The sequence below is a fragment of the Haemorhous mexicanus genome, chromosome 28 (assembly GCF_027477595.1).
Source record: "Haemorhous mexicanus isolate bHaeMex1 chromosome 28, bHaeMex1.pri, whole genome shotgun sequence".
NCBI classification, from domain to species: domain Eukaryota; kingdom Metazoa; phylum Chordata; class Aves; order Passeriformes; family Fringillidae; genus Haemorhous; species Haemorhous mexicanus.
Genome location: NC_082368.1, coordinates 2786547 through 2814472, shown reverse-complemented (window position 1 = coordinate 2814472; position 27926 = coordinate 2786547). Strand labels below are relative to the sequence as shown.

Here is a 27926-nt window from a genome sequence, read left to right as displayed (position 1 = left end):
GAGAGAAATGGAACCAGAAACAAGTTTCAAAGGATGGTTTGTAAATAAGATTAGATACTTAAGAGAAATAGAACCATGAAAGATGCATTGTAGTGGGACCCACAAAGGGGAGTTTTAGATGATTGGATTTAAGGCATTTACAGCATGGGGTGGCTAAAGCTGATAGGCCAAGAAATGCTTATAATGTTTCCCTTTTCCAGGCTGAAAAGTCCCAATTCAGCCTTGAGAGAATAAGCAATACTGTTTCTTGGGAGAAGGATCTGTTGCTTGCCAGAGACTGACAGTGTGGGAAATGAATTGATAGAAAATTCTCCAAACAAGTCTCAAAAGGTGGCCTTACAAACAAGACTGGATACTTTACAGAAATAGAGCTATGAAAGATTTATTGTAGTAAGACTCACAGGAGGTAATTTCAGATGATTTGCTTTAAGGCCTTTACAGCATGGGGTGGCAAAAGCTGACAGGCCAATAAACACTTAGAGTGTATTGTAATTAGGAAATAATTGGCTTCTGATTGTGATGGCATGAATTATAACATCTGTATTGTCTCACCCTTCACAGGAGACTGAAAATGGAATAAAAGCTTTTAAAGCACCTCTCAGTTACCCATCTCTGGGTCAGAAAAGGGATTAATCTGACAAGAAAACAGAGGCAACAAAGCAACATTCCTCTGTCCTGTGGGAGCACAGTGGAGCACTGCTGCAGGGCTGGCAGCCCTGCTCACACCCAGAGCACCCCCAGCCCTGCTCCCAGCCCCAGAAATGCCCTTACCACTCTCAGGGTCCTCTCCCTCCAGCTCTCCAAAGCCCTCGTGGCTGGCAGCACAGTGCAGCTGGTCCCTCCTGGCCCAGTAGGTGGACAGGTAGCTGGACTCCTCGCTGCTCTCTGCAGTGGCAACCCCCACCACAGCAGAGGTGTGCTGCTCAGCTGAGCTCAGAGTGAGCTTCTCGGGGGAGTAATCTGTGATGAGGCACATTTCCAGACCCTGGGCATCTTTGGAGGTCAGCCTGTAGACTGAGGGAGATGGAGTAACTTCTGCAAAGAGGAGAAAAGAAGATTTAGGTCAGATTACACATCCATAGTTCCTACAGTCTTACACACAGCCACTTGGAAATGCAGAATTCTCCATTATTCCAGTGGGAAGCTGCCTGATCACTGGGATTTTGTGCCAGGACACCTTTAGAGGTGTTCAAACATCTACAGCAGATGATGCAGAAGCTTCTTCTGTTGTGTGGGAGAGACAGAGAGGCCAGGCAGAATCCCTGGAGATTCTGGAAAGGCTGGTGGACATCCACAGCTGCATGTCCATACCTAAACTGCCATTCCTGCTGGGGACAACCCACTGGACTCTGTCACCATGGCCTGGGTGCACCCAGGGATGTGTGTGACTGTTTTGGTTTGGAAAGACAACTGGAGAAAGCACCTGAGCTGGAGATTCTCCATTATTCCAGTGGGAAGCTGCCTGATCACTGGGATTTTGTGCCAGGACACCTTTAGAAAGCCAAAGCAGCTACAGCAGATGATGCAGAAGCTGCTTCTGTTGGGTGAGAGGCCAGGCAGAATCCCTGGAGCATCTGAAAAGGCTGGTGGACATCCACAGCTGCATGTCCATACCCAACCCAGCCATTCCTCCTGGGGACAACTCACCAGGCCGTGGTGACAGTCTAAATCATGGCCCAAAATCATCCCAGGCTGATGTCTGCTGGGACCCCCTCACCTCCCCTGCTCCCAGCTGGTGTTTGGAAATAGTGACTGTTCGTCAGGGAGAGGAAGGCAGGAGCTGCTAAAAAGCTTGATGATAGATCCCTGCATAAAATGCAGATGTATATTTATATCCCTGTATAAAATACAGATGTATATTTATATCCCTGCATAAAATGCAGATGTATAATTATATCCCTGCATAAAATGCAGATGTATATTTATATCCCTGCATAAAATACAGATGTATATTTATATCCCTGTATAAAATGCACACGTATATTTATATCCCTGTATAAAATGCACACGTATATTTATATCCCTTCATAAAATGCAGATGTATATTTATATCCCTGCATAAAATGCAGATGTATATTTATATCCCTGTATAAAATGCAGATGTATATTTATATCCCTGTATAAAATACAAATGTATATTTATATCCCTGCATAAAATACATATATATATTTATATATGTGTATAAAATACATATATATATTTATATCCCTGTATAAAATACAAATGTATATTTATATCCCTGTATAAAATACAGATGAGCCAGGGTAGATCACTGCCGTGGGGTACATGGAAATGAAAGAGAAGAGGAGGAATTTGTCAAGCTGCTCTCTTTCTCTCTCATGACCAGTACTGTGCTTTCTGAAGAGATAAATATCTACCTCACTCCAAATTAGGGTGTTTTTCTCCTTTCCAATCGGTGCTTTGATCTTGAACACATAAAACAACAAAGTCTGTTTTTCACAGGAAGCTTCAGCAGTTTTGCAAAATATTAGTTTCCTGTTCTTACTCAGAGTGGTGGCTGCCTCTGCTCTGGTGCTGCAGTTCCTGTAAGCTCCTTGGTTTGTTTGCCCATGAAGGTTTGAGGTAAATTTTGGTAAAAAACATCTACTTTAACCACAGCCCTGTGACCTGTTATTCTGGCTTGATGAGCTGGTGCCTGTGCTGGAGATGCTGTTTATTTATCACCTCTATTTATCACCTCTATTTACAGGAAAGTGAGAAGTAAATAATGATGCTCTCAGCTTTCCATGCTGCCCCAATTTCATCTTTACTGAGGGATGTCTTCCAGGTGGAAGAGCAGGGTGTGAAAATGACAAAGGTTCTCGGGAGGCTCATGAGCAGCCACTTGAAGTCTTTTTGTTTTGAAATGTCACACAGCTGGGTCAATCCATCTCAGTCACCTGTCAGAGAGTGGATTAGACAGGCAGAATTGCTCCTTCTGACCCCCCAAATATTTTGTTAAGGTTGTTGAAAGGAGCAGCAGAGGACATCATAGCAATGTTCTCCTGAGGTTTAGATGGTGCCCGAGGAGAGGTGGGCTGCAATGCCCTTGACAGCTGCCATTCCCCAGATCTTGGTGTGCATTAACTAACTTGCAAATTAGTAAAAAATCAGGGTAAATGTACCTGGCAAAACCAGAAGTCTCGTCCCAGATCCAAATGTGAATTTGTAATTACTCCCAGAGCTACACAATATCACAGGTCTCTACAATATCCAGAGCAGCTCTGAATGGAGCCTTCAGCAATTAAATACTCCACCAAAAAAATCCTGGTTATCTCTGTGAACACACAGATCCATTTACCTGGGACTTTTCCACCTATTGACTTTCTCTTCAGGTGTATTTTGCATTTTGCACTCCCAAACACACTCTCCTTCATTTTCCCCTCAATCATATTTGTCCCACTGTTTCCAGAAAGCCACCTGCACCACAACTTCTATTCTCCATCTTAGTCCTCCTTTATTTATTCTGCCAGTCAGATTCCTCTCTCAAAAATTAATTTATTTACAAAAAAAAAGTAAAATTAATTTTTTTACAAAATTTTGTTTATTTATTTAAATTTATTTATTGATTTTACTGCACAGCTCCTCTAGGGACTGATGGTGCAGTGAAACCTCCATCATGCCATTCTCTTGGATTTGCCCTCTGAATTAGTTAAGAGTGATTAAATAAAGTTGCCATTTAGTTTTTGAGTAGAAAGCTCTTTTTGGTGTGAAATTTATTTGAGCAATGTCATTGCTCATTCTACCCCTGAACCCTAAGGTTTCAGGATGTGTTAGGAACATTCCTCCAGTGGAACCAGAGCAAGATCTGGAGCAGCTGCACACAGAAGAAAGAATGGTAAATCCATGGTAAATTTACCATAATGGTACATCTGGAGACACCTACATGAACTCAGAGCTCTGATTTATAGCTCCTTTAGCTTGCTGATGGCTCCTATAAACTTGAGATTCACATTTCTCTCAGATGTTTTTGAAGAGGGTCAGGGAGGTAATTTAAAATAAAATTATTTTCTTCAGAGTTTTCCAAAAGGAATTTTTCCCCTATGTTGTTGATTTTTAAACTTTCAAAATAATTCATGTTGAAATTATCTTAAGAATCACTACTATTTTAAGAAATGGAAACATTACTTCTCAGGTGAAAACTCACTCAATTTAGATATTAAACAATCCTAAATATATTTTAAAGACATTTGGAAAATTTGATAATTTACAACAAATATCGATATCTTGGCAGGTGTTACTTTCTTTCCCTTTTACACAGGGTTTCAAAGAGAAGAGGTGTAGGATTTTGGGGGAATTTTTTTTTTCATGCATTTGTGGCAGCAACAGTCAAAGCACACATTTCTATCCATCCTTTTTTCTTCAGAAAAAAAATTTTGAGGTAAGGGTCACCTTTCCATCCTTCCACCAAAGCCATTCAGTAATTAACTTGGCTTCTTGCCCAATTTCCCCTCTATCCAAATATTTCTCCCACCCTCAATTTTGAGGTTGGTCACGTTGCTCCCCACCAGTTCCACTCACTCCTAATGTGCTCTAAGCTCCACCTGGATGTTGTAGGACAAGGAAAATCAACACAAGCTGGCTGTGACATCAACTTGGGGTCACCCCTGAGCTCCCTGACTGCCTTGGGTTTATATCATTTTATTCTCTTTGCATTCTGTTTACAAACAGAAACCCACCCCCACAGTTACAGCTCAAGGATCTCCACAGCACTGACCCAAAATGTGCATTTTTTGTGTCCACACACAGTTATGAGTCTGCTTATCTCCAACTATTTCTATCCACATACAAGAAAAGTCCTTTTTACCTCCTTCAGCTTTATGAAACCAGTTTCACCCCTCTGCATTTTGCTGGTCTGTGCTGGCCCTCCCCATTTCACTTCTCCTCTGCTGGAGGAGGCTGATGTAGGAGCCCAAATCCTGTTGAATTTCCAAGACAAATCCTCTTGCACTTGTAAAACCTCTGCCATGTTCATTCTCAGGAACAGAGAGGGGAGAATATCCTTGCAGCCATGGAAAACACTAACACCAACTGAAAATTCATTGTCCTGTTGCTGAAATATTGTGGGGTGGCAAAATAGGCAAAATAACTTGTGAGCTGGAAGAAGAACTTATTCTACCTGAATTCTACCTGGATTCAGACCTACCTGGAGAAACCACCAGTTTGGTTCCAGCTCCAAAGGTAAGCTTGCCATAAGTCCCAGAATTACACCGTGACACAGCCCTTTGCAAAATGGTGCCCTGGGATGGGTGTGGGCTGGGTGAAGGCTGGAGAACATGGCAAGGTTTGTTGGAAGCAGCTCACAGAATAAATTAGGTTGGAAAAGACCTTTTAAGATCATCAAATCCAGCCTATGACCCAACACCTCCTCATGAACTAAACGCTGGCACTTGGTGCCCATCCAGGCTTTGTTAAACCCTCCAGGAATGGTGGCTGCCCCTCCCTGGGCAGACAATTCCAGTGCCCAATCACTCTTTCAGTGAAGAATTTTTTGCTGATGTCCAACCTGAACTTCTCCTGGTGCAGCTGAAGGCTGTGTCCTCTCCTGTGGTCACCTGGGAGCAGAGCCCCATCCCACCTGGCTGCACCCTCCTGTCAGGGGGTTGTGGAGAGTGAGGTCTCCCCTGAGCCCCCTCTTCTCCAGGATAAACAAACATGTGTCCCTCACAGGATTTGTGCTCCAGAGTCCTCCCCAGCCTTGTTGCCCTTCTCTGCACACGCTCCAGCCCCTCCATGTCCTTCCTAAATTGGGGGCCCAGAACTGGACACAGCACTCGAGGTGCTGCCCAACCAGTGCCCAGCTCAGGGGAGGAATCACTGCCCTGCTCCTGCTGGCCACACCATTCCTGAGCCAGGCCAGGAGCCATTGGCCTTCTTGCCCACCTGGGCACGCTGCTGGCTCATGTCCAGCCTGCTGTCCATCAGTCCCTGCAGGTCCCTTTCTGCCTGGCCACTGTCCAGCCACTCTGTCCCCAGCCTGTGGCACTGCAGGGGTTGTTGTGGCCAAAGTGAGGACCCACAACCTGGCCTTGTTAAACTGTTGGGAAGGATGAAAGTTTGACACGAAAGTCTCACAGCTATGTATGCTTGGCAGAAAGATTTTGGAATGTAGAGTCTGAAGAAGAAAAGAAATGAAAGCAAGTTTTGATATAGAAGAAAAGAATTGCTGAGCCAGTCTTGCTGGATAACCAAGGAGGCAAAGGGTGTGGTAGTTAGAAGGGGGTTTTATGGCTTAGAGCAAAGGATAAACCCACCCCAAACAAGAAGATGTTTTTACCAAGCAGAAAGAGAGCACAGGCAAACAAGCCTGCTGATGTTGCAAGTAGAAAAAAGGTCTCAGAATTTTCCACTGCAAGAAAACTGAAAAACAACTTCTGGCTTAAACTGTAATGTACAGACTGTGAGTGACTGGAGAACAGTAACATGAATATAGTGATTATAGTAGTTATGATAGGCCATAGATAATAGTTAAGGTAGAGATTGGTTCTTCTGTATGAAGATGCTCAGCAAAGAAAAGTATAGAATGCATTTTAATCAAAACTTCACCTTGTTGGACTCAGCTCATCTATCCAGCCTGTCCAGATCCCTCTGCAGAGCCCTCCTACCCTCCAGCACACACTCACCAACATTACTGGTTGGTGATCCAGTAATGTTGACCATTACTGGTGAACCTCTCTCACTTCAGCATAAATCAGCCCTTCCTTCAGCCCCATTCCTCTGCCTGCTTAATTCATCATCCGTGTCCATCAGATGTGTTCTGTCCTCTCTCTCCAGGCAGCAGCAGCACCTGTGTCCATCCCTGTGTGCACACACAACCTCCCAGGCTGTGCTTGGAGCCTCCTAACTACTGCTGTTGAGTCCCACCAAGCTGTGTCACATGTCTGCTCTCTCTTCTTGCAGTGTCCACCCTCCTTTGCAGGCTGCACTTCATGGTGTAATGATTCACACTTGGAATCTTAGCAACCTGGAATTGTTCAGGTTGGAAAAGCCCTCCAAGACCATGAAGTCCAGCCCAGACCCCAGCAGTGCCATGTTCACCCCTAAACCATGAAATTTAGCAGGGAGTGTCCAAAGACACTCAGTCTTTGGGACTGATCCTCCCAGTCCCAATTTTGGCCCATGTGGGAAACCCAAACCCAGGGGACAGCTGGGCCATGGCAGGGCTGCAAACATTGTGCTTCCCAAAGCTCTGCCCCTCCAGACAGCCAAGGGCAAGAGAGAAATGAAGCAATTCCCCCTCCCAGGCCAAGGGCTTGCTCACCTGGCAGGACTGAAAGCACTGTCCCCTTGCCAAAAATGACTCTGGCTGCCACATTTACACCCTGACACATTTCATTGCAAAAACTCCTCTGCCAGCCCTGCACCTGACCTCAAGCAAAATTGTTCAGGTTGTGTCACAGACACATTTTCTGAAAAATCCTTTTGTTAGGATTTTTTCTCCTGGGAAGCTGAGAGGCCTCAGAAAGGAAATGTAAACAAGATTGATCTGCTGCTGTGGGATGCAACAGGAGCATCTTTGATTGGTCTCATGTGGTTGTTTTTAATTAATGGCCAATCCCAGTCCAGCTGTCTCAGACTCTCTGGTCAGTCACAAGATTTTATTATCATTCCATTCCTTTCCTTTCCAGCCTTCTGATGAAATCCTTTCTTCTATTCTTTAGTATAATTTTAGTATATAATTTTCTTTTAATATAATATATATAATAAAATAATAAATCAGCCTTCTGAAACATGGAGTCAAGGTTCTCATCTTTTCCCTCGTCCTGGGACCCCTGGGAACACCCCCACAAGGTTGGAAAAGCCCTCCAAGACCATGAAGTCCAACCCATACCCCAGCAGTTCCATGTTCACCCTTAAACCATGGAATTGAGCAAGGAGTGTCCAAGCACATCCTCCCCATCCCCACAACTAGCAGGTAACATCCACAGCTTGTGTCATTCCCATTTCTCTCTCTGGGTTTGGCTCCAGTTCTGCAGCTCCAGCAGTAACCCAGAGATCACTGCTAGAGCTGCTGCAACAGCCTGAGCTGCATTTGGCTCCTCCATTGCAAACATCACCCCTGGTTTTGAGTGGGCTGAAGTTTTCCACCGGGATCAGTGTCCCAATTCTCAGAAATCCTATTTAGTCTCACACATCCCTGCTCTTGCATTTCACTTTCATGTAGTCACTGTTCCAATAATTCTTTTCCCCAGCACAGACACATTTCCAGAGCACACTGCTTAAGCACAAAGTCTCCCACTTCTTTCCTCAGAACACTAAAAGCAGCCCAAATTTCTCCACAAACCCACTGCACTGCTCCTGGAGCAGCTCAACATTGTCTGTGTCAAGGTCAACATTGTTGGGTCCCCCTTGGCTCAGAGGGGAGACAACTCACCTGGGACAATGAGAAGTCTGGTTCCACTCCCCCAGACTGGTTTTCCCCAGTTTGCAAGGGTCACACAGTGTGAGAGCTCGTTACAAAATGGGCTGGGACCCCCTCAGCCCTGGGGCTGCTCCTGCCAAGGGCTCTGAGCACCCACACACATTTCCAGAGATCTCCTCTGGCCTCTCTTTGCCCAGACCCCATTCCCTGCTCCAGTCCCTGGGGAGAACTGTACAGGATTGGGGTCACCAAACCTGGCAGAGATGGGAAGAAGCTCCCCCTCAGTTCCCAGGGACCAGTTTGGGATCCCTGCCCCAAAGGCTGCTTGCCCTGCAATGGCAGAGGGAAGGGAAGAACCCCTGGAGCCAGCCTGGGGCAGGGTCCCTGGCACAGGGCTCCTTGCCAGCAGCCCAGATCCCAGCTCCAGGAGGCATCTTGGCAGTGCCAGAGGTGTTCCAGCACTGCAAGGAAAACCTTCCACATCCACAGCACACAAACCACTAAAGATAGTTTCCAATGGCAAGAGATAAAAGGCACATTGCATTGAGTACTCAAAATGAAATCAGATAAAGGCCTGAAAGATGCTTTGTATGGCTGGGTTTTACACTGTGAGCAAAGTTGGCTGGATGAGCTTTTCCATTTCTAATTTCTACCATTCTGTGACTTCAAAAGATACAATCCTCTGTTGTGTATAAAACAGGAAATGTTGCAATTATTATCCATGTCGCATGGATTTTTTTGCCCTTTCTACAAGACAGACAATGACAAGGGAGAAAGGCAGATAAGTCTGGCTCTGCATTCCTGCTGGGCCATTCCTTGCCTTGCCCAGCCCCAGGACAGAATTTTTGGGGCAGAGATTGCAGCACACAGGCTCTGAGCCCCTGCCCTGGCCACAGGGGGCTGGAGCTGCTGTCCCAGAGCAGTGACAGAACCCAGAGCTGGCCCTTCCCCAGGCACACACAAGCTCTGAGCACAAATTATCCATCTGTCTCTCTCTTCCAGACCTCCCCTCTGCTCCTTTGGGCTGATGCACTATCAGCATGGCATTGCCATGCCCACAGCTCATTGTCTGAAGAGCAAATCCTCCTGCAGGAAATGCTCCCAGGCACCAGAGTCCCCTGGAAAAAGGCTCTGGAACAGAGCAGAGGGCAGGGCCCATGTGGGAAACCCAAATGCAAGGGACAGCTGGGCCATGGCAGGGCTGCAAACACTGTGTCACATCTCTGCTCTCTCTTCTTGCAGTGTCCACCCTCCTTTGCAGGCTGTACTTCATGGTGTAATGATTCACACTTGGAATCTTAGCAACCTGGAATTGTTCAGGTTGGAAAAGCCCTCCAAGACCATGAAGTCCAGCCCAGACCCCAGCAGTGCCATGTTCACCCCTAAACCATGAAATTTAGCAGGGAGTGTCCAAAGGCATCCTCCCAGTCCCAATTTTGGCCCATGTGGGAAACCCAAACCCAGGGGACAGCTGGGCCATGGCAGGCCTGCAAACATTGTGCTTCCCAAAGCTCTGCCTCTCCAGACAGCCAAGGGCAAGAGAGAAATGAAGCAATTCCCCCTCCCAGGCCAAGGGCTTGCTCACCTGGCAGGACTGAAAGCACTGTCCCCTTGCCAAAAATGACTCTGGCTGCCACATTTACACCCTGACACATTTCATTGCAAAAACTCCTCTGCCAGCCCTGCACCTGACCTCAAGCAAAATTGCTCAGGTTGTGTCACAGACACATTTTCTGAAAAATCCTTTTGTTAGGACTTTTTCTCCTGAGAAGCTGAGAGGCCTCAGAAAGGAAATGTAAACAATGATTATCTGCTGCTGTGGAATGCAACAGGAGCATCTTTGATTGGTCTCATGTGGTTGTTTTTAATTAATGGCCAATCCCAGTCCAGCTGTCTCAGACTCTCTGGTCAGTCACAAGATTTTATTATCATTCCATTCCTTTTCCTTTCCAGCCTTCTGATGAAATCCTTTCTTCTATTCTTTAGTATAATTTTAGTATATAATTTTCTTTTAATATAATATATATAATAAAATAATAAATCAGCCTTCTGAAACATGAAGTCAAGGTTCTCATCTTTTCCCTCGTCCTGGGACCCCTGGGAACACCTCCACAAGGTTGGAAAAGCCCTCCAAGACCATGAAGTCCAACCCATACCCCAGCAGTGCCATGTTCACCCTTAAACCATGGAATTGAGCAAGGAGTGTCCAAGCACATCCTCCCCATCCCCACAACTAGCAGGTAACATCCACAGCTTGTGTCATTCCCATTTCTCTCTGGGTTTGGCTCCAGTTCTGCAGCTCCAGCAGTAACCCAGAGATCACTGCTAGAGCTGCTGCAACAGCCTGAGCTGCATTTGGCTCCTCCATTGCAAACATCACCCCTGGTTTTGAGTGGGCTGAAGTTTTCCACCGGGATCAGTGTCCCAATTCTCAGAAATCCTATTTAGTCTCACACATCCCTGCTCTTGCATTTCACTTTCATGTAGTCACTGTTCCAATAATTCTTTTCCCCAGCACAGACACATTTCCAGAGCACACTGCTTAAGCACAAAGTCTCCCACTTCTTTCCTCAGAACACTAAAAGCAGCCCAAATTTCTCCACAAACCCACTGCACTGCTCCTGGAGCAGCTCAACATTGTCTGTGTCAAGGTCAACATTGTTGGGTCCCCCTTGGCTCAGAGGGGAGACAACTCACCTGGGACAATGAGAAGTCTGGTTCAACTCCCCCAGACTGGTTTTCCCCAGTTTGCAAGGGTCACACAGTGTGAGAGCTCGTTACAAAATGGGCTGGGACCCCCTCAGCCCTGGGGCTGCTCCTGCCAAGGGCTCTGAGCACCCACACACATTTCCAGAGATCTCCTCTGGCCTCTCTTTGCCCAGACCCCATTCCCTGCTCCAATCCCTGGGGAGAACTGCACGGGATTGGGGTCACCAAACCTGGCAGAGATGGGAAGAAGCTCCCCCTCAGTTCCCAGGGACCAGTTTGGGATCCCTGCCCCAAAGGCTGCTTGCCCTGCAATGGCAGAGGGAAGGGAAGAACCCCTGAAGCCAGCCTGGAGCAGGGTCCCTGGCACAGGGCTCCTTGCCAGCAGCCCAGATCCCAGCTCCAGGAGGCATCTTGGCAGTGCCAGAGGTGTTCCAGCACTGCAAGGAAAACCTTCCACATCCACAGCACACAAACCACTAAAGATAGTTTCCAATGGCAAGAGATAAAAGGCACATTACATTGAGTACTCAAAATGAAATCAGATAAAGGCCTGAAAGATGCTTTGTATGGCTGGGTTTTACACTGTGAGCAAAGTTGACTGGATGAGCTTTTCCATTTCTAATTTCTACCATTCTGTGACTTCAAAAGATACAATCCTCTGTTGTGTATAAAACAGGAAATGTTGCAATTATTATCCATGTCGCATGGATTTTTTTGCCCTTTCTACAAGACAGACAATGACAAGGGAGAAAGGCAGATAAGTCTGGCTCTGCATTCCTGCTGGGCCATTCCTTGCCTTGCCCAGCCCCAGGACAGAATTTTTGGGGCAGAGATTGCAGCACTCAGGCTCTGAGCCCCTGCCCTGGCCACAGGGGGCTGGAGCTGCTGTCCCAGAGCAGTGACAGAACCCAGAGCTGGCCCTTCCCCAGGCACACACAAGCTCTGAGCACAAATTATCCATCTGTCTCTCTCTTCCAGACCTCCCCTCTGCTCCTTTGGGCTGATGCACTATCAGCATGGCATTGCCATGCCCACAGCTCATTGTCTGAAGAGCAAATCCTCCTGCAGGAAATGCTCCCAGGCACCAGAGTCCCCTGGAAAAAGGCTCTGGAACAGAGCAGAGGGCAGGGCCCATGTGGGAAACCCAAATGCAAGGGACAGCTGGGCCATGGCAGGGCTGCAAACACTGTGTCACATCTCTGCTCTCTCTTCTTGCAGTGTCCACCCTCCTTTGCAGGCTGTACTTCATGGTGTAATGATTCACACTTGGAATCTTAGCAACCTGGAATTGTTCAGGTTGGAAAAGCCCTCCAAGACCATGAAGTCCAGCCCAGACCCCAGCAGTGCCATGTTCACCCCTAAACCATGAAATTTAGCAGGGAGTGTCCAAAGACATCCTCCCAGTCCCAATTTTGGCCCATGTGGGAAACCCAAACCCAGGGGACAGCTGGGCCATGGCAGGGCTGCAAACATTGTGCTTCCCAAAGCTCTGCCCCTCCAGACAGCCAAGGGCAAGAGAGAAATGAAGCAATTCCCCCTCCCAGGCCAAGGGCTTGCTCACCTGGCAGGACTGAAAGCACTGTCCCCTTGCCAAAAATGACTCTGGCTGCCACATTTACACCCTGACACATTTCATTGCAAAAACTCCTCTGCCAGCCCTGCACCTGACCTCAAGCACAAAGCACCTGCAAATCCAGACACCAGCAAAGCCTCCTGACACACCAGGCTCCATTCCCTGCACAAGGCAACATCTGTTCCCCAGCTCCTCCTGAAAAGCAGCAGCTCCCTTTGCCTTTCCCAATTTTGGGCAGCCATGAGAGAGAAGTCCCAGCCATGGCAAGGCTTCCCCAGAACCGGGGCACCTGCTCCTGTGCAGGGACCTCCTGGGCACCCCCAGCCTTGGGTGTGGGGGGTTTCCAAGGTGGCTCTGAGCCCTCTTGGTGCCCCAGGAGCTGGGCACACTTTGGGCAGCCCAAAGCCAGTGCCCTGGCTGAGCAAGAGGAGAGCAGGCTGGGCAAGGAGGGCCAAAGCAGCAGATTCTATTCCTGTCTGGGGATGGCTGGGAAGGGCTGAGGGAGGTGGGAAGGGAGGACAGGGACAGCAGGGCTCAGGAATTGCCCCACTGGGCAGCACTTGTACTCACTGGGCTGCACAAGCAGGCGTGTCCCTGGCCCCAGGGTCAGTTTGTAGCTCCCTGAGCTCACACAGTCCTTCAGAGCCAAACAAAAACCCTCAGAGAGGCAGCAGAGCCTCTTCCTGCTCCAGGAACCTGCAGCAGAGCAGCTCCTGCCAAGCACCAGCAGCTCTGGGAGCCAAGGATCCCTCAGCCTTGGGAGGAAGGGTCTGGGGAATGCCCCCCACAGCTGGGATTGTGCTGCCAACAGGAGCATTGTCCATTCATCCTTTCCTCTGTGGAGCCGAGGAGCAGCTCCCTGGGCTGGGCCAGACAGAGCCTTCAGCACCCCAGCCTGATTCCAGAGCTCTGCAGGGCCATGGCAGGAATTGTCCATCCCTGAGCAAGAGGGGTCTGGAGCTCTGTTGGGGTGGAGGAGACAGCAGGGGCTGCCAGGGGAGAGTGGAGGAGGAAATTCATGGCCCTGCTGAGGCCCAGAGAAAACAACAAAATTCCTTAGGGATTGAATCCATCTCTCTCCTCTTCCCTCTCACTGACTGGGCACTGCAGGAATAAGCTCTCAAACTTACTGGGATTGACTCTCAGCTGAGTTCCTCCTCCAAAGTTGATCTTGTTGCCAAAACCACTCACACACAGTGTTTGCCTTCTCAACAAAAACCCTGCCAGTCTCCTCCTAGGCTGGTTCCTCTGCTGCTGGGAATTTCTCTGGCACAGCTCCAGCTGGCCATGCCCTTCAGCCCTGGCAGAGATGACCCCTGGCAGCATCTTTGTCCCCCACAGAGAAAATGCACAGTGATGACTGTTGGGAAGGAGGAAAGTTTGACAAGGAAAGTCTCACAGATATGTGTGCTTAGCAGAAAGATTTTGGAATGTAGAGTCTGATGAAGGAATAGAGATGGAAGCAAGCTTTGATACAAAAGAAAAGAATTGCTGAGCCAGTCTTACTGGATAACCAAGGAGAAAAGGGTGTGTTAGTTAGAAGGGGTTTTTCTGACTTAGAGCAAAGGATAAATGCAGCATGCACAGGGCCTGCCAGGCCCCGTGGAGGGCCAAGGGCTAGAGAGAGGAAATGCCAAGTCACAGTGAAAAGGCCAGAAGCCCCTCTCTTCCACCTTGTAGACCCCAGCTTATCTCTGTGACTCCACAGGTTGCTTCCCCTGAACCCCTGCTATTGGACAATTCCTGATCCCTTCTAGCCCTTTATAAGGGGCTGCTTTAGCCCATTCTGGTCAGAAGAGCCATCATTGGAACCCTTCACAGACCCCCCCAATAAAACCATCACTGTGGAACTCCAGGGCTGCCTTCTCCTCTCTCTGTGTCTGCTAACCAGGAAGCCACGGCCTGCCAGGGCACCTTAGCAAGTAAAAGAGATGAAACCATAAAGAGCTGAATAATCACTAAGAGCTGATATCACTTAGGTGTCGCCCTGATTTTCTAAGATTTTCTAAGCCTTCTGATGTTTACCTCCTTGTTGAGAACTTTATCACACACTGTCTGGAGATAACACATTGTTTTGCATTCCTTTATGGAAGAAGAGAGACTTGATAGACTGTTGGTTTGCCCAGTGGCATTGGAGAGGTGGCACAGTCACCCTCCAATCCGCTGTCACTTTTGGAAAACTATAAATGTTGGAGTCAGAAAATAAACTTCCTCTTTTGTTCTTCACCTTGGAGCAGCAGTGTGCGTCTAGTTCTTTCGTGTTCGATAGCGACACTTAGGCTTGTTAAGGTTGGTGTGGCTCAGAGCAGCTGTGGTATTCAGACAGTCGGCCTCCCAAGGACTGAGCTGTCCTGCCCATGCTGGCCTGCCTGCTTGGGGGCAAACAAACCCAGCAGGAAGCCAGCTAACTAGCACAGATAAACCCACCTCAAACAAGATGATGTTTTTACCAAGCAGAAAGAGAGCACAGCAAACAAGCTGATGTTGCAAGTAGAAAAAAGGTCTCAGAATTTTCCACTGCAAGAAAACTGAAAAACAACTTCTGGCTAAAACTGTAATGTACTGAGTGTGAGTGACTGGAGAACAGTAACATGAATATGGTGATTATAGTAGTTATGATAGGCTATAGATAATAGTTAAGGTAGAGATTGGTTCTTCTGTATGAAGATGCTCAGCAAAGAAAAGTATAGAATGCATTGTAACCTAAACTAAGGGTCTGAATGGCCATTGTTATCACCTACAACCCTAAACTTACCCTCCTCAACTTCAACCTGTACACTATAATGACCCCAACTGTCTTCTTCACTTTAAACCCAATTGAAGTACTAAAACTATCTACCCTAATAACTGCATGGACTAAAATCCCCTCACTAAATGAAATACTACTTCTAACCCTACTTTCTCTTGCAGGACTTCCTCCCCAAACAGGATTCTACCCAAATAACTTATTATTCAAGAACTGACTAAAAAAGATAGAGCCCCAGCAGCCACCTCATCTCCCTTCTCTCCCTACTAAGCCAGTTCTTCTACCTTCACCTTGCACACTGCACAACAGCTGCACTCCCCCCACACACCACAAATCACATAAAACAATGACACACTAACAAACCAACCAACATCCTAATTGCTCACTTAACAACCATATCTGTTGTCCTCCTTCACATCTACCCAATAATCCTCACCATTGTCTAAAAAACTTAGGATTAATCAAACTGAAGGCATTTAAAGCCTTAAACAAGAGTTGAACCATCTTAGTTTCTGCTAAAGTCTGCTGGAAGAGGTGATAGAGTGACTTCTGTGAGCCAGAGAGAAGTTTGATCAGAGGATCCATGTTTACCCCTGAAAGAATTTCCTACCAAGGACCTTGACAGAGAAACCAAGAAAGAAAGAAGGAGAAATAAGAGAAACTTGCAACTGCCTGATCCAATGAGCACTTTGTCTCTCATGACCAATGAGTAAAGTGTAAACTGAGAGCTTTGTAAGAATGTATAGGAAGCATGCAGGCTATAATAAAACCACTTTAAGCCTTCTTAAAAAAGAGTGTGTTACTTTGTTTTGGCAGATGAGCACTCACTGGGCTGGATGGAGAGTCTGGTCCCCGAGCCAAAGGTCATCCTGTAGTTGCCAGATCCAAAGTCACACAGCATTTCCTGCCCTAACAAAAACCTTCCCCAGCTCCTGGCAGCACTGGGCACCCCCAGCCCAGCAGCAGCTGCTGAATGCCAGGAGGATGCAGCCAGAGGCTGAAGGGAAGAGCTGCCATGATCTGATTGCAGCAGCAAGGGCCCTGCTGGACCTGCAAGGACAAGCCCCTGGGTGAGTGGCTGCTGTTCCTGCTCTGGGCTCAAGGAGGGGGGATCCCATGCAGGTTCCCATCTCAGAGACTGCCCTGGCTCACCTGCAGGGAATGAAATGGCAGCTGAAATCTCCCTGCCCTGACAAAGGAGGCTCAGACACAGCAGGGAGGTGTGGAACACTCTGCAGGGGACACTCAAGGACTTTGGACAAAGGACACACAGAAAGCTGAGCACTCACTGGGCTGAATGGAGAGCCTGGTCCCAGAGCCAAAGGTCAGCCGGTTGTAGCCAAAGCCTGTATTCACACAGCATTTCCTGCCCTAACAAAAAGCCCAAGGGGCCTCCTGAGAGCAGTTTCTGTGCATTTCCAGTATCTCAGAACCTCTGCAGGAGGTTTCTAGCAGCAGCAATAAATGAAGGAGACACTCTGCTCTCCTGCCAGTCTGCTCGGGCATTCACACAGCACCAGAGCCCACAGGGTGCCCCAGGGGAAAGGGAAGGAGATTGGGGCAGGGGAGGCACAGGAGAGCTGAGCACTCACTGGGCTGGATGGAGAGTCTGGTCCCTGAGCCAAAGGTCAGCTTGTCATAGCCTGTTGTCACACAGCATTTCCTGCCCTTACAAAAAGCCCAAGGAGCCTCCTGAGAGCAGCAGCTCTGCCCCAGGCTCTGCCCAGCCCTGCCAGAGCAGGGCAAACACAAACCCTTCCTCTCTCTATCCCACAGCCCTGACTCCTCTGCATGATCTGAAGGTGCAAAGGAGAATGAATGGGGAAGAGGATTTACAGTGATTCCTGTGAGCCAGAGAGAAGTTTGATCAGAGGATCCATGTTTACCCCTGAAAGAATTTCCTACCAATGTCGCTGACAGAGAAACCAAGAAAGAAGGAGAAATAAGAGAAACCTGCAACTGCCTATTCCAATGAGCACTTTGTTAGTCCCTGGTGACCTATGATGAAAGTATAAGTTTATGAGCTTTGTAAGAATGTATAAGAAGCATGCATGCTATACTAAAATCACTTTAAAGCCTTCTGAAAACAGAGTGTGTTGCTTTGTTTTGGCAGGTGAGCACTCACTGGGCTGGATGGAGAGTCTGGTCCCAGAGCCAAAGGTCAGCTTGGTGTAGCCTGTATTCACACAGCATTTCCTGCACTTACAAAAAGCCCAAGGAGCCTCCTGAGAGCAGCAGCTCTGCCCCAGGCTCTGCCTAGCCATGGACTGGCTCAGAGGGGCAGCAGAGGGGACACAGGACCTTGCCCTGGCTCCCGTGCTTTTCTGGGCTGCAGTGGCCACTGCGTTCATCCCAAAGTCATCCCAAAGTCATCCCACAGTCCCAGGCAGAGCAAGGAGCCTTGGTGTGCACAGTCCCTGGAAGCAAAGTCACCCCTGGCCAGGGACACCCAGAAATGGCCAAAGCCCAGCCAGGCTGCTGCTCTCAGCCCTCCCAAGGAATGAGCTCCAAGCCAGCAGAAAGCACAGAAAGCAGAGCAGCAGTGCTGGACTCACGTGGCCTGACAGTGAGTCTGGTTCCTGAGCCAAAGGTCAGCTTGTCATAGCCTAAATTCACACAGCATTTCCTGCCCTAACAAAAAGCCCAAGGAACCTCCTGAGAGCAGCAGCTCTGCCACAGGCTCTGCCCAGCCCTGCCAGAGCTGGGCAAACACTAACCCTCCCTCTCTCTATCCCACAGCCCTGACTCCTCTGGATGATCTGAAAGAGCAGAGGAGCAGGAATGGGGAAATGGTTTTACAGTGACTTCTTTGAGCCAGAAAGAATTTTGATCAGAGGATCCATGTTTACCCCTGAAAGAATTTCCTACCAAGGTGGCTGACAGATAAATCAAGAAAGAAAGAAGGTTAAATAAGAGAAACTTCAACAGCCTGTTCCAATGAATACTTTGTTTCTCCCTGGTGGCCTATGATTAAAGTATAATCTTATGAGCTTTGTAAGAATGCATAAGAACAGCACAGGCTATAATAAAAACCCTTTAAGCCTTCTGAAAAAGGAGTGTGTTGCTTTGTTTTGGCAGCTGAGCACGTACTGGGCTGGATGGAGAGTCTGGTCCCAGAGCTAAAGGTCACCCTGGTGTTCCAGATCCAAATTCACACAGGATTTCCTGCCCTAACAAAAACCTTCCCCAGCTCCTGGCAGCACTGGGCACCCCCAGCCCAGCAGCAGCTGCTGAATGCCAGGAGGATGCAGCCAGAGGCTGAAGGGAAGAGCTGCCATGATCTGATTGCAGCAGCAAGGGCCCTGCTGGACCTGCAAGGACAAGCCCCCGGGTGAGTGGCTGCTGCTCCTGCTCTGGGCTCAAGGAGTGGGGATCTCATGCAGGTTCCCATCTCAGAGACTGCCCTGGCTCACCTGCAGGGAATGAAATGGCAGCTGAAATCTCCCTGCCCTGACAAAGGAGGCTCAGACACAGCAGGGATGTGTGGAACACTCTGCAGGGGACACTCAGGGACTTTGGACAAAGAACACACAGAAAGATGAGCACTCACTGGGCTGGATGGAGAGCCTGGTCCCAGAGCCCAAGGTCAGCTGGTTGTAGCCAGAGCCATAGCCTGAACTCACACAGCATTTCCTGCCTTAACAAAAAGTCGAAGGGGCCTCCTAAGAGCAGCAGCTCTGCCCCAGGCTCTGCCCTGCCAGTGCCTGGCGCAGATGGGCAGCAGAGGGGACACAGAGCCTTGCCCTGGCACCTGTGCCTCCCTGGGCTGCAGTGGCACAGCACAGTGTGGCCAGGGGCAGCTGGGCCCATGGGAGCAGGCATGTGTCCACTGTGCATCCCAAAGTCATCCCAAAGTCATCCCACAGTCCCAGGCAGAGCAAGGAGCCTTGGTGTGCACAGTCCCTGAAAGCAAAGTCACCCCTTGCCAGGGACACCCAGAGATGGCCAAAGCCCAGCCAGGCTGCTGCTCTCAGCCCCCCAAGGAATGAGCTCCAAGCCAGCAGAAAGCACAGAAAGCAGAGCAGCAGTGCTGGACTCACGTGGCCTGACAGAGAGTCTGGTTCCAGAGCCAAAGGTCAGCTTGACATAGCCTAAATTCACACAGCATTTCCTGCCCTAACAAAAACCGTCCCCAGCTCCTGGCAGCACTGGGCACCCCCAGCCCAGCAGCAGCTGCTGAATGCCAGGAGGATGCAGCCAGAAGCTGAAGGGAAGAGCTGCCATGATCTGATTGCAGCAGCAAGGGCCCTGCTGGACCTGCAAGGACAAGCCCCTGGGTGAGTGGCTGTTGCTCCTGCTCTGGGCTCCAGGAGGGGGGATCCCATGCAGGTTCCCACCTCAGAGACTGCCCTGTGTGGAAGGGTGGCTATGTGATAAAGGCCACGTCGACATGCTCTGGATAGCTAATCAAGAATTGGAAAAGTACCAGACCCAGCTAATCTGAGTCCCTGCACCTGCAAAGACATTGTGGCCTTGAGCATAGGTGTATTACAATAACAAGATGCTGTAGCTGAGAGAGAGACATGAGAAAAAAGAGATGTAAGTCATAAAGAATGAGGAAAAAAGGCAGAGAGCTGATATCTATAGTATAACCAATAGATGGCTCAGCTTTCAGAATATGCATGAGCTTATTACTTGTGTACATAAATGTCTAATGCTCTTATCAATAAAAGAAGCCTGCTGATCACTCGTATTGAGCGTCCCGAGCTCTCCCTCACCACAACAGCCCTGCATCACCTGCAGGGAATGAAAGGGCAGCTGAAATCTCCCTGCCCTGACAAAGCTGGCTCAGACACAGCTGGGAGGTGTGGAACACTCTGTAGGGGACACTCAAGGACTTTGGACAAAGGACACACAGAAAGCTGAGCACTCACTGGGCTGAATGGTGAGTCTGGTCCCAGAGCCCAAGGTCAGCTTGTAGCCATAGCCTGAACTCACACAGCATTTCCTGCCCTAACACAAAACCCAAGGAGCCTCCGGAGAGCAGTTTCTCTGCATTTCCAGTATCTCAGAACCTTTGCTGGAGGTTCCCAGCAGCAGCAATAAATGAAGGAGCCTCTCTGCTCTCCTGCCAGTCTGCTATGGCATTCACACAGCACCAGAGCCCACAGGGTGCCCCCGGGGACAGGGAAGGGTTTGGGGCAGGGGAGGCACAGGAGAGCTGAGCACTCACTGGGCTGGATGGAGAGTCTCGTCCCAATGCCAAAGGTCAGCTCACCAGAGCCATAGCCTGTTGTCACACAGCATTTTCTGCCCTTACAAAAAGCCCAAGGAGCCTCCTGAGAGCAGCAGCTCTGCTCCAGGCTCTGCCCTGCCGTGGCCTGGCTCAGAGTGGCAGACACAGAGCGTTGCCCTGGCTCCTGTGCCTCCCTGGGCTGCAGTGGCAGAGCACAGCGTGGCCAGGGGCAGCTGGGCCCATGGGAGCAGGCATGTGTCCACTGTGCATCCCAAAGTCATCCCAAAGTCATCCCACAGTCCCAGGCAGAGCAAGGAGCCTCGGTTTGAACAGCCCCTGAGAGCAAAGTCACCCCTTGCCCAGGGACACCCAGAGATGGCCAAAGCGCAGCCAGGCTGCTGCTCTCAGCCCCCCCAAGGAATGAGCTCCAAGCCAGCAGAAAGCACAGAAAGCAGAGCAGCAGTGCTGGACTCACGTGGCCTGACAGTGAGTCTGGTTCCAGAGCCAAAGGTAGGGGCATAACCTGCTGATGCTGAATTCACACAGCATTTCCTGCCCTAACAAAAAGCCCAAGGAGCCTCCTGAGAGCAGTTTCTGTGCATTTCCAGCACCTCAGAACCTCTGCTGGAGGTTCCCCGCAGCAGCAAAAAATGAAGGAGCCTCTCTGCTCTCCTGCCAGTCTGCTCTGGCATTCACACAGCACCAGAGCCCACAGGGTGCCCCAGGGGACAGTGAAGGGTTTGGGGCAGGGGAGGCACAGGAGAGCTGAGTACTCACTGGGCTGGATGGGGAGTCTGGTCCCAGAGCCAAAGGTCAGCTTGGTGTAGCTGTATTCTCACAGCATTTCCTGCCCTTACAAAAAGCCCAAGGAGCCTCCTGAGAGCAGTAGCTCTGCCCCAGGCTCTGCCCTGCCCTGTCAGGGACATTTGGCTCTGCCAGCAGAGATGAATGATGCAGTGAAAGGGAGGGAAAGCAGAAATTGCTCAGCTGGGCCATCCTGCCCTACACTCCAGGCTCAGCCAGAGCACAAATTTTTCCCTGTCTCACCTCAATCACAAATTGTCCCTGTCAGCCCTTGTCTGCTCAAACCCTAAACCACCCATAAATGAGGGAAATCCAGATTAACCTGTGTCTTACTTGGTTTCACAAGCAGTTTTGTCCCTTTTCCAAAGGTGACTTTATAGGCATCATTCACACAGTGAGAAAGGAGCCAACAAAAACCCCCCTGGAGGCCAGCAGTCAAATCCACACATACTGAGTGCCCCAGTCCCTGAGAACAGAGCCAAAAATGGAGTTCTTTCTGCATGGAGAGATGGGCTGTGGCTGTCTCAGTGCCTAATGCAGCTTTTCCTTCTGTAGCAGTTGCTCTGCACTCTGGGATTTGCCAAGGAAGGAAAGAGAAGCCAGGCAGTGTTTCAAGCCTGTCTAGGTCAGCCATTGCACCACAGCATCCCTCTCATAGAGTTACTAGAAAAAAATTATTGAACGATTTATAAAAACAAACCACCCAAAAATGAAAGTTCAATTCCCCAGGTTTTAAAGTACCTAAAGCAAATTGGGTTCCCTCTGGGTTTGTACAATGCCTTGCACAGATTCAAAGCATGAATTATCCAGGACATTTTCCAATACTCAGAGAAACTACACTGAACGTTTCACCCCAGTTCCCCCAGCCACTGGCTGTCTGTGGGATCCCACTGAGAGCACAGCTCCCTTTGCACAGGGAAAGGGGGATTTCTCTGCACAGCATCATTTTGGACACAGTAAATCACAAATTGTCCCTGCCAGCCCTGCAAATGCCTTGGGCCAAAGCCCTGGCCGAGCTGTCAGACTGAACAGGCTCAGAGGCACTGCTGGTAAGCAGGAGAAGGGAAAATCCACTCCTGAACCCTTGTTCCAAGTGCAGTTCCCTGTGCAAGGGCAGTTTCTGTGCATTTCCAGCACCTCAGAACCTCTGCTGGAGGTTCCAAGGAGCAGCAATAAATGAAGGAGCATCTCTGCTCTCCTGCCAGTCTGCTCTGGCATTCACACAGCACCAGAGCCCACAGGGTGCCCCAGGGGACAGGGAAGGGATTGGGGCAGGGGAGGCACAGGAGAGCTGAGCACTCACTGGGCTGGATGGAGAGTCTGGTCCCGGGGCCAAAGGTCAGCTTGGTGTAGCCTGAATTCACACAGCATTTCCTGCCCTTACAAAAAGCCCAAGGGGCCTCCTGAGAGCAGCAGCTCTGCCCTAGGCTCTGCCCAGCCATGGCCTGGCTCAGATGGGCAGCAGAGGGGACACAGAGCCTTGCCCTGGCACCTGTGCCTCAATGGGCTGCAGTGGCCACTGCGTGCATCCCAAAGTCATCCCACAGTCCCAGGCAGAGCAAGGAGCCTTGGTGTGCACAGTCCCTGAAAGCAAAGTCACCCCTGGCCAGGGACACCCAGAGATGGCCAAAGCCCAGCCAGGCTGCTGCTCTCAGCCCCCCAAGGAATGAGCTCCAAGCCAGCATAAAGCACAGAAAGCAGAGCAGCAGTGCTGGACTCACGTGGCCTGACAGAGAGTCTGGTTCCAGAGCCAAATTTCAGCTTTTCATAGCCTGAATTGACACAGCATTTCCTGCCCTAACAAAAACCTTCCCCAGCTCCTGGCAGCACTGGGCACCCCCAGCCCAGCAGCAGCTGCTGAATGCCAGGAGGATGCAGCCAGAGGCTGAAGGGAAGAGCTGCCATGATCTGATTGCAGCAGCAAGGGCCCTGCTGGACCTGCAAGGACAAGCCCCTGGGTGAGTGGCTGCTGCTCCTGCTCTGGGCTCCAGGAGGGGGGATCCCATGCAGGTCCCACCTCAGAGACTGCCCTGTGTGGAAGGGTGGCTATGTGACAAAGGCCACGTAGACATGCTCTGGATAGCTGTCCAAGAATTGGAAAAGTACCAGACCCAGCTAATCTGAGTCCCTGCACCTGCAAGGACATTGTGGCCTTGAGCATAGCTGTATTACAATAACAAGATGCTGTAGCTGAGAGAGAGACATGAGAAAAAAGAGATGTAAGTCATAAAGTATGAGGAAAAAAGGCAGAGAGCTGATATCTATAGTATAACCAATAGATGGCTCAGCTTTCAGAATATGCATGAGCTTATTACTTGTGTACATAAATGTCTAATGCTCTTATCAATAAAAGAAGCAAGCTGATCACTCATATTGAGCGTCCCGAGCTCTCCCTCACCGCAACAGCCCTGCATCACCTGCAGGGAATGAAAGGGCAGCTGAAATCTCCCTGCCCTGACAAAGCAGGCTCAGACACAGCAGGAACGTGTGGAACACTCTGCAGGGGACACTCAAGGACTTTGGACAAAGGACACACAGAAAGGTGAGCACTCACTGGGCTGGATGGAGAGCCCGGTCCCAGAGCCAATGGTCAGCTTGTAGCCATAGCCTGAACTCACACAGCATTTCCTGCCCTAACAAAAAGCCCAGGGAGCCTCCGGAGAGCAGTTTCTGTGCATTTCCAGTATCTCAGAACCTATGCTGGAGGTTCCCAGCAGCAGCAATAAATGAAGGAGCCTCTCTGCTCTCCTGCCAGTCTGCTATGGCATTCACACAGCACCAGAGCCCACAGGGTGCCCCAGGGGACAGGGAAGGGTTAGGGGCAGGGGAGGCACAGGAGAGCTGAGCACTCACTGGGCTGGATGGAGAGTCTGGTCCCAGAGCCAAAGGTCACCCTGAAGCTGTTGTCACACAGCATTTCCTGCCCTTACAAAAAGCCCAAGGAGCCTCCTGAGAGCAGCAACTCTGGCCCAGGCTCTGCCCAGCCCGGCCAGGGACATTTGGCTCTGCCAGTAGAGGTGAATGATGCAGTGAAAGGAAGGGAAAGCAGAAATTGCTGAGCTGGGCCAGCCAGTCCCACACTCCAGGCTCAGCCAGAACACAAATTTTTCCCTGTCTCACCTCAATCACAAATTGTCCCTGTCAGCCCTTGTCTGCTCAAACCCTAAACCACCCATAAATGAGGGAAATCCAGATAAACCTGTTTCTTACTTGGTTTCACAAGCAGCTTTGTCCCTTTTCCAAAGGTGACTTTATAGGCACCATTCACACAGTGAGAAAGGAGCCAACAAAAACCCCCCTGGAGGCCAGCAGTCAAATCCACACATACTGAGTGCCCCAGTCCCTGAGAACAGAGCCAAAAATGGAGTTCTTTTTGCATGGAGAGATGGGCTGTGGCTGTCTCAGTGCCTAATGCAGCTTTTCCTTCTGCAGCAGTTGCTCTGCACTCTGGGATTTGCCAAGGAAGGAAAGAGAAGCCAGGCAGTGTTTCAAGCCTGTCTAGGTCAGCCATTGCACCACAGCATCCCTCTCACAGAATTACTATAAAAAAATTATTAAAGGATTTATAAAAACAAACCACCCAAAAATGAAAGTTCAATCCCCCAGGTTTTAAGGTACCTAAAGCAAATTGGGTTCCCTCTGGGTTTGTACAATGCCTTGCACAGATTCAAAGCATGAATTATCCAGGACATTTTCCAATACTCAGAGAAACTACACTGAACGTTTCACCCCAGTTCCCCCAGCCACTGGCTGTCTGTGGGATCCCACTGAGAGCACAGCTCCCTTTGCACAGGGAAAGGGGGATTTCTCTGCACAGCATCATGTTGGACACAGTAAATCACAAATTGTCCCTGCCAGCCCTGCAAATGCCTTGGGCCAAAGCCCTGGCCGAGCTGTCAGACTGAACAGGCTCAGAGGCACTGCTGGTAAGCAGGAGAAGGGAAAATCCACTCCTGAACCCTTGTTCCAAGTGCAGTTCCCTGTGCAAGGGCAGTTTCTGTGCATTTCCAGCACCTCAGAACCTCTGCAGGAGGTTCCCAGCAGCAGCAATAAATGAAGGAGACTCTCTGCTCTCCGGCCAGTCTGCTCTGGCATTCACACAGCACCAGAGCCCACAGGGTGCCCCAGGGGACAGGGAAGGGTTTGGGGCAGGGGAGGCACAGGAGAGCTGAGCACTCACTGGGCTGGATGGAGAGTCTGGTCCCAGAGCCAAAGGTCAGCTTGCCATAGCCTTTTGTCACACAGCATTTCCTGCCCTTACAAAAAAGCCCAAGGAGCCTCCTGAGAGCAGCAGCTCTGCCCCAGGCTCTCCCTGCCCTGCCAGATCTGGGAAAACACAAACCCTCCCTGTCTCTCTCCCACAGCCCTGACTCCTCTGCATGATCTGAAGGTGCAGAGGAGCAGGAATGGGGAAGAGGATTTACAGTGACTTCTGTGAGCCAGAGAGAAGTTTGATCAGAGGATCCATGTTTACCCCTGAGAGAATTTCCAACCAAGGTAGGAAAACAAAGAGATAGACAGGAACACAACAAACAGAGAAAGAGTGAAGGAGAAATAAGAGAAACCAGCAACTGCCTGTTCCAATGAGAACTTTGATGGTGCCTGGTGACCTATGATTAAAGTATAACCTTAAGAGCTCTGTAAGAATGTATAATAATCTTGCCATCTATATTAAAAACACTTTAAAGCTTTCGTAAAATGGAATGTGTTGCTTTGTTCTGGCAGTTGAGCACTCACTGGGCTGGATGGAGAGCCTGGTCCCAGAGCCAAAGGTCAGCTTGCCATAGCCTGAATTCACACAGCATTTCCTGCCCTTACAAAAAGCCCAAGGAGCCTCCTGAGAGCAGCAGCTCTGCCCCAGGCTCTGCGCAGCCATGGTCTGGATCAAAGAGGCAGCAGAGGGGACACAGGGCCTTGCCCTGGCTCCTGTGCCTCCCTGGGCTGCAGTGGCCACTGCATGCATCCCAAAGTCATCCCAAAGTCATCCCACAGTCCCAGGCAGAGCAAGGAGCCTCAGTTTGGACAGTCCCTGAAAGCAAAGTCACCCCTGGCCAGGGACACCCAGAGATGGCCAAAGCCCAGCCAGGCTGCTGCTCTCAGCCCCCCAAGGAATGAGCTCCAAGCCAGCATAAAGCACAGAAAGCAGAGCAGCAGTGCTGGACTCACGTGGCCTGACAGTGAGTCTGGTTCCTGAGCCAAAGGTCAGCTTGTCATAGCCTAAATTCACACAGCATTTCCTGCCGTAACAAAAACCTTCCCCAGCTCCTGGCAGCACTGGGCACCCCCAGCCCAGCAGCAGCTGCTGAATGCCAGGAGGATGCAGCCAGAGGCTGAAGGGAAGAGCTGCCATGATCTGATTGCAGCAGCAAGGGCCCTGCTGGACCTGCAAGGACAAGCCCCTGGGTGAGTGGCTGTTGCTCCTGCTCTGGGCTCAAGGAGTGGGGTTCTAATGCAGGTTCCCATCTCAGAGACTGCCAAGCCTCATCTGCAGGGAATGAAATGGCAGCTGAAATCTCCCTGCCCTGACAAAGGAGGCTCAGACACAGCAGGGATGTGTGGAACACTCTGCAGGAGACACTCAGGGACTTTGGACAAAGGACACACAGAAAGCTGAGCACTCACTGGGCTGGATGGAGAGCCTGGTCCCAGAGCCCAAGGTCAGCTGGTTGTAGCCAGAGCCATAGCCTGAACTCACACAGCATTTTCTGCCTTAACAAAAAGTCGAAGGGGCCTCCTGAGAGCAGCAGCTCTGCCCCAGGCTCTGCCCAGACATGGCCTGGCTCAGATGGGCAGCAGAGGGGACACAGAGCCTTGCCCTGGCTCCTGTGCCTCCCTGGGCTGCAGTGGCACAGCACAGTGTGGCCAGGGGCAGCTGGGCCCATGGGAGCAGGCATGTGGCCACTGTGCATCCCAAAGTCATCCTAAAGTCATCCCACAGTCCCAGGCAGAGCAAGGAGCCTTGGTGTGCACAGTCCCTGAAAGCAAAGTCACCCCTGGCCAGGGACACCCAGAGATGGCCAAAGCCCAGCCAGGCTGCTGCTCTCAGCCGCCCCAAGGAATGAGCTCCAAGCCAGCAGAAAGCACAGAAAGCAGAGCAGCAGTGCTGGACTCACGTGGCCTGACAGAGAGTCTGGTTCCAGTGCCAAATTTCAGCTTTTCATAGCCTGAATTGACACAGCATTTCCTGCCGTAACAAAAACCTTCCCCAGCTCCTGGCAGCACTGGGCACCCCCAGCCCAGCAGCAGCTGCTGAATGCCAGGAGGATGCAGCCAGAGGCTGAAGGGAAGAGCTGCCATGATCTGATTGCAGCAGCAAGGGCCCTGCTGGACCTGCAAGGACAAGCCCCTGGGTGAGTGGCTGCTGCTCCTGCTCTGGGCTCCAGGAGGGGGGATCCCATGCAGGTTCCCATCTCAGAGACTGCCCTGTGTGGAAGGGTGGCTATGTGACAAAGGCCACGTAGACATGCTCTGGATAGCTGGCCAAGAATTGGAAAAGTACCAGACCCAGCACTCTGAGTCCCTGCACCTGCAAGGACATTGTGGCCTTGAGCATAG

General features: G+C 50.1%; 1 gene segment (V, D, J or C); it reads right to left on the bottom strand.

Moving 5' to 3' along the window:
• LOC132339013 (T-cell receptor alpha chain constant-like) overlaps nucleotides 1-27926 on the bottom strand; it is a 74038-nt gene that overhangs the window by 4733 nt on the left and 41379 nt on the right. The window contains 1 exon segment of the C gene segment in view: nucleotides 772-1035. Coding sequence covers nucleotides 772-1035 — 264 coding nt within the window.